This window comes from Gavialis gangeticus, unplaced genomic scaffold, assembly GCF_001723915.1.
Source record: "Gavialis gangeticus isolate Ggan-Ray unplaced genomic scaffold, GavGan_comp1, whole genome shotgun sequence".
NCBI classification, from domain to species: domain Eukaryota; kingdom Metazoa; phylum Chordata; order Crocodylia; family Gavialidae; genus Gavialis; species Gavialis gangeticus.
The window spans coordinates 9,272,610-9,279,539 of record NW_017729019.1 but is presented as its reverse complement, the minus strand read 5'-3'; the positions used below and the strand labels follow the sequence as shown (position 1 = coordinate 9,279,539).

General features: G+C 50.3%; 1 protein-coding gene across 1 annotated transcript in view; it reads right to left on the bottom strand.

Moving 5' to 3' along the window:
- The window catches only part of LOC109295090 (interleukin-20-like), a 4,643-nt gene extending 2,769 nt beyond the window's left edge, over positions 1 to 1,874 (bottom strand). Inside the window, exon 1 of the mRNA XM_019513744.1 lies at positions 1,800 to 1,874. Coding sequence (XP_019369289.1) covers positions 1,800 to 1,874 — 75 coding nt within the window. The remainder of the gene's footprint in view (positions 1 to 1,799) is intronic.
- Positions 1,875 to 6,930: the final 5,056 nt, after the last annotated feature.

The following is a 6,930-nucleotide window of genomic DNA, read 5'->3' as shown; positions in this document are numbered from 1 at the left end:
TCCTTTGGGTTAGGGGGGGGGGGGGGGGGGGGGGGGGTTTCCACGTAGGAGACAGGTGGAATTCAAAGCACGATGTGTTTAGTGAGAGACCAAGTTATTGTGGATGAAACCTTCCTATTTGCTTCCCTTCAACCTGTTTGTTAGATTTATTTCAACTCAACCATTTATCCTTATGCAATCAGCATCTCTCTTCTAGACATCACTTCTGCATCTGGCCTACTGGGTAACGTTGAAAAAGCACCTTGAAATCTGACCTACAGGACAGACAGAGCCTGTGTCGTTTTTAATCTCATATATTAGAATTAAGCCCTGGACAATTTTCTGGATCTGAGCAGCAGAAAGTTTGGGCCAGTGAGGAGTCACATCTCAGCTTCGCAGTTGGATTGGTCTGAGCCACGAACCCCAAGGACTAAAACCCCTAACTGGGGATATTCACATCTGGATCCCAGTCTTGAGCCAGATCCAATCTGAGGACAAATCAATATGAAAGTACCGGCCAGACAGCTCCAAACTCAAGCAGGTTTCATTGCACAGGTGACAGAGAGAGAAGCAGAATGAAAAGAGGACTTTGACTCTTGTAACACTGAGCTTAGACCAGACAAAGCCATCTCATTGTGTTGGCACTTGGGGAATGGAGCTGGTATGGACAGGGCGCATGGTGCTCAAGTCCACAGAAAGATACAGGACTACCAGTGTCTGGCTTTACATATTATGAGACAAATCTATAATCATGTTTTAACTCCAGTGAAATCACACCTAGACTGAATCTGAGCAAGGAGGTCCATCTGAGCTGTCTCTGAGCAGCAGTAGTAGGCAAACGTTGATCCTTCTGGATCAGGTATATGCATGAGAGGTCACTAGGGTCACCATCACAGAGGACATTCCGGTTTTCTGCTACTCTGTCCTCTATTGATATATAACCCGATGCCTTTACGTCCTCTATTTTTCTCTTGAAGAAGAGAAAAGCAGAGGACATAAAGGCATCGGGTTCTGTATCAATAGAGGACAGAGGATAACTCGACTGTCCTCTCTGATGGCCACCCTAGAGGTCACCCAGACCTTTGACATGCATGCCCAGAGAGGCGGTTGTGAGGAGTAGAGGCTGCCCAGACTTTCCATCCCCCTTTAGGCCACCAAGACAGAGTCCAAAGGCCAGATTGAGTCCAGATGTGCGGTGCCTCGATGACTGTAGCTACGCACATGTCTGGGAAGCGAACTTGGGTTTCCCTCAGGGTAGACTAGGATCCTACCACTGACCCTCGACAGCAGGTGTGTTTGAGTAATGCAGGACTAAATAACACAGAAAAAAGTATAAGAGGAGATCAGAGAGCTAGAAATATCTTACCTTGTTTCACGATATGTTCTCTCGTCTCTGTGGTATGTTGCTTCTCAGCCCCAGAGACTGATTCCCACTTATATACAGATGAGCAAAGGAAATGAAATCTGGAATTCCCTTGGGCTTTCTATTTTCTCTATGCATTTCCTTGCTGAGCTTAAATGAAACAACTTAGAAAGTTCCACAGTGCTGATATCAGGGACAAGCACCTTGAGAAATGCCAGTTAAAACAGTTCCTGAGAGTGTCCAGATCAACATTTTATATGCCATCACATCCTTAACCTGTTGGAGAGTGAATGTTTTTCCTCCTTGTGCCTTTCAAAATAAGGAAAAAAAGCACATGGAGATAGAGTGATTATATGAATCAAGCAGCAGCAAGACAAAACTAAAAATTCCAGTAGATGTGTCATTCTTTTTTGATTTCCAGATTGCAATAGCAATGGACAAACCTGTATATACTCACATCCTTTATGATTGCTTTTGTGCTCGCTCGTACCCAGGACTCCGGTACCACAGGCAACCGGCACCAAGAGGCCATGGTCACAATTCCACCTTGTAGCTGAGATAATGGCAGAGGGGGGCTGCACGCGAACCTGCTACCTTTGCTCAAAGGTGGGACACCCTCTCAAGTGCTACCTGCTCCGAAACCCTGGCTTTAGGGGGCAGATTCTACTCCACTGATTAGGCACCTAAAGCTGTCTGACTGTGATCCTCTTCCACCCCGCTCAAGTCCCTAAAAAATAATTAACGTAGGAGGCAAGCAAATCCTCCTTCTCTTCACTGCTTTTTGTGACTTAGCCATAAGGCTAAAATGATAGTGTGTTACAAAGAGGGGTGCATTAAAGATTTTTCAGGCACTTGTGTGATACGGAATAAGGTTACGTATGGATCTAATAGGGGAGGGGAGGCTTTGGCTTGAAGGCTTTTTTCCTGTTGGAGCCAAACTCATTCATCTGTGTGCGTCTGTCACGGGCAGGTGTTTGTCAAACTTCAGTAACTAGCCATTTTAATCATTTTTGGCGCCATGTCCATCATCAGACCCAGTCTGAGAAAAGTCTATCCACTCTTTGCACCTGGGACGAGGAAGGACGAGTGAAATGTTGTTAGCTTTCTAACTGCCATCGCTGTTTTGGTAAAGGATTATGAGCTGCTTATCTGTCTGGACTGGGGACTAATCACGATACTTTTGCAAGCTGCACATTTAGCAGGTATGCATCCTCCAGGTGACAGCTGCACGTGAAGAAAATATTGATTGCACACATCACTGGGAGAGCCATTTTTGTGGGAGATGAGGGAATACTTCTCCATCAGCAGGACAAGAAGACGAGAGCCTCAGTAGGAGGACTCAGGTGTCTGTATACTAATGCCAGAAGCATGGAGAATAAGCAGGAGGAGCTAGCCCTCCTACTCTCCAGTGGACATTATGACCTAGTAGGGATTACAGAGACCTCATGGGACTCCTCACATGACTAGAGCGTAGCTATAGAGGGCTACAGCCTGCATAGAAGGGACAGGGTGGAGAAGAAAGGTGGAGGTGTTGCTCTCTATGTGAAAGCTCAGTATACCTCCTTAGAGGCTGACATTGGCTCCAAAAATGGACAGCTCGAAGCCCTCTGGGTCAAGTTGCGGGGGGCACTGTGTGTGAAGGGAGGGTGGCTGGACTGTGCTAGGGGGCGTGGGTGTTGGGGTCTGCATGTATAGCAGCATGAGGGGTGTGTGGGTGCACATGTATGGTGGGGTGGGAATCACCGTGCAAACTCTCCTCTCCCTCTCTCACTGCACAGACACACACACGCACACTCCCGGCCCCAGGGTACCCGCGCAGTCCCCATGTCCTTGCGGTCCAGCGATTCAGCTGGGGGCCAGGTGGTGCTAGAGCAGCCACGTGCAGGGGAGCAGTTAAAGCTGCAGCAGGCAGAGACTTCTGGGTGGGGGGGCAGGGTCTTGCTGGTGAGTCATACTGGCTTCCCCTGGGTCCCGTTGCCCCTGGCTCCTGTCATTTTTGATAGGCAGCCCGGAGCAGATAAATATTCATTTTCTCAATTTTTTAGGGGCCCCGCAGGCCCCACAGAATGGCCTGGCAGGCTGGATCCAACCAGCGGGCTGTATTTTGCCCACCCCTGGTATACACATACATCCTTACTAGATACATCTCTGTACAGTTTCAGTTGTTTCAAAGTAAGTACACAACGACGAACACCATCACTTCAACTCCCTGTTCTCAGTATTATACTATATTACACCAAAGATGCCAAATGCCCCCCTGAAATTGAATTGGTGTCGTGCAGTGCTTCCTCGGGTGAACAACAGGTTTTTCATTTCTTTTTCTATTTAAAAAAGGGAAATTTGTTGCTTTGCAAGGTGCTCTCTACAGACGTTTCAAGCAAACAGTCCTTTTTTGGGGGCCCATGTGCAGCCCCTTTGACCACCTCCCAGCATATACAGGAGACAGGGTGGCTACGCTGGCAGGAGGGGGAGAGAAAAGGGGCAGTGGGACAGAAACAGCTTCAAGCTGAGGGAAGTAGAGTGCAGGGTCAAGGAGGGCCTTTCCCCACCTCCTCACAACTCTCCAAAATGCAGCTGGGAAATACGGGTGCAGCCCCACTGGAGACTAGGGTGGGACAAGGGGTTTCATAGGAGGCCTTCAGGGGAAAGGAGAGTCAGAGGCTGATAGAGACAGGCCCTGTGGTGCTGGCTTCACAGGTGGGAGGAAGAGAGAAAGGGGTACTGGGACAGAAACAGCTTCAACACCAACCTCAGATGGTGGCCCCAACCAGGGGGTGTCCTGTGGGGGTCACAACAGTGATGTTCCCTGGTTGAGATAGCTTGCCACTAGGGGTGAACAGGGCACCTTCTGGGACCAGGACCAGCAGGGCCTTAGAGTGAGGTATGTTTGTCTGTGCTGCTAGCCCCAGGCAGGGTGAGGCCCTGGTGCAGGACAGGGTCAGGGTGCAAGGCAAGCTCCACAGCTATCCTAACACCCTGCATGGGCACTCATGCTCCAGGACAGCAACTGGCTGCTTTATCTTGAACTGGTCAAGTTCATTCCCATATGCCAGGGGCTGCTGGGTCTTGCAGGCCGTACAATGTCCTGTGAGAAGCAGGAAGAACTGTGGGTCGGGTGTCTGCTTGGAGGAAACCACATGACCTCCATGCGCATCTCCTTATCCAGATGTGGTGTCAGGGGAGCAGGGGGAGTCTCACAAACCAGCAGTGGGGCCGAGCCAAGATTTCCAGGGAGGGAAATAAATTACCCCATAAAAATCTCAGCTGCTTTCTGGAGACAGAGGTTGGAGAAAAGCATTTGCCTCATCACTCCAGTTAAACAGTATCACTTCATTATACGTCCTTTCTCCTTGACTAATAAGCTGAAGTTGGCAGAGTACCCAGAACGCACCTCCCCTTCTCCCACCCCTGCTCCCCATCCCCAATTAGTTCCTATCCCAGAGGGGCTACACTACTACAGCCATGGCAGGATAGAGGAGCTGGCTCAGAGCATCTCCAGGGCAGTCGGGTTTTCAAGGGTTAGTGGAAGGGGGCTCCAGGTCAGACACAGAACAGAGCTGGGGTCTAGATTCCTGCTTTCACTCCGTCTCCCATCCTGTGTGACCCCAGGCCCCCTACTCCCCCTTTCCTTGGTGAAGACACTGGGAGACTGCGGGGTGAAGAGCTCACGGTCCAAGTTCATGGATGACACCAAGCTATCGGGGAGCGTGGTCACACTGAAAGATAAGCTAGAGATACAGGCAGACCTAGACAGGCTGGCAAGTCAGGCAGTTTGGAATCTGATGAAGTTCAATGCTGAGAAATGTCAAGTGCTCCACCTCGGGGCAAGCAACCCCCAACACACCTACAGGCTTGGCAGCACCACAGATGAAAGGGACATGGGGGTAATAATAAACCACATGATGAATATAGCTGGCAGTGCGATGCTGTAGCCAGTAGGGCAAGTAATACCCTGGTATGCATCAATCGATGCTTCTCCAGCAAAACCGACGTGATGCTTCTGCTCTACTCAGTGCTGGTGAAACCGCAGCGTCCAGTTCTGGGCACCACACTTGAACATGGACGTGGACAAGCTTGGGAAAGTGCTAAGAAGAGCCACTTGTATGATCAGAGGCTTAAAAGGCAAGCCATATGAGGAAAGGCTGAGGGATCTGGGACTCTTCAGCCTGAGGAAAAGAAGGCTGAGAGGGGATCCGGTAGCAGTTTACTGCTACACTGGGGGAGTACATCAAGGACTTGGTGAGCAACTGTTCACCTGGGCACCCGGGGGAAAACCAGGAGTAATGGCCACAAACTCCTGGAAGATCAATTCAGGCTCAACATTAGCAAAGCTTCTTCACAGTCAGGGTGTCCCAACTGGAATAAACTCCCTTCAATCACCTACCCGGGAAATCTTCTAGAGGAGACTTGACAGTCACCTTGGTGGGGTCCCCTGACCCCCAGTTATCTTTCCTGCTTGGTGCAGGGGGCTGGACCCAGTGATCTTCTGAGGTCCCTTCCGGCCTTACAATCTCCGAACCATCTATCGCAGAGGACTAGCGCACAATCTGTGCACCACGCGAGTCCTGACTTGGGCACTTCAAAAAAGCAGCAGTGCTGTATGATCCCTCAGGTACCCTGTTATTCCCTCATCTATACTGTAAATTAGCCACCATAGGAATCATAGAAAACACGGGTAGGAAGGGACTTCAGGAAGCCACCTAGTCCAACCCCCTGCTCCAAGCAGGACCAGTCCCAACTCCATCATCCCAGCCAAGGCTTTGTCTTGCTGGGTCTTCACAACCTCCAAGGATGGCACTCCACCGCCTGTCTGGGGAGCCTGTCCCAGTGTTTTACTACCCTCCTAGTGAGAAGGTTTCTCCTAATATCCAACCTAAACTTCCCTTGCTGCAACTTGAGCCCATTGCTCCTTGTTCTGTCTTCTGCCACCACCGAGGACAGTCCAGCTCCATCCTCTTTGCAACAGCTCTGCAGGGAGCTGAAGGCTACAATTTAATCCCCCCTCAGTCTTCTCTTCTCCAGACTAAATAAGCCCAGTTCCCTCAGCCTCTCCTCACAAGTCATGTCCTCCAGCCCCTGCACCATTTTTATTGCCCTACCCTGGACTGTCTCCAATTTGTCCACACCGTTTCTGTAGTGGGGGGCCCAAAACTGAACACAGGACTGCACCAGTGCCACATAGAAGGGAAGAATCACTTCCCTCAATCTGCTGGCAGCACTCCTACCAACGCAGCCCAGGACATTAGCCTTCTTGGCAACAAGGGCACACTGCTGGCTCATATTCAGCTTATTGTCCACTGTCACCCCCAGGTCCTTTTCTGCAGAGCTGCTGCCCAGCCAGTCAGCCCCAGCCTGCACCGGTGCAGGGGATTGTTCCCTCCTAAGTGCAGGACTTTGCACTTGCCCTCGTTGAACTTCATGAGATTTCTTTTGGTCCAATCCTGCAATTTGCCTCCGTCTCTCTGAATCCTAACGTTCCCACATATCCACTACTCCCACAAGATTGGTGTCATCTGCAAACTTGCTGAGGGCGCGCGCTCCATCCCATCTTCCACGTCACTGATAAAAATACTGAGCAAAACTGGCCC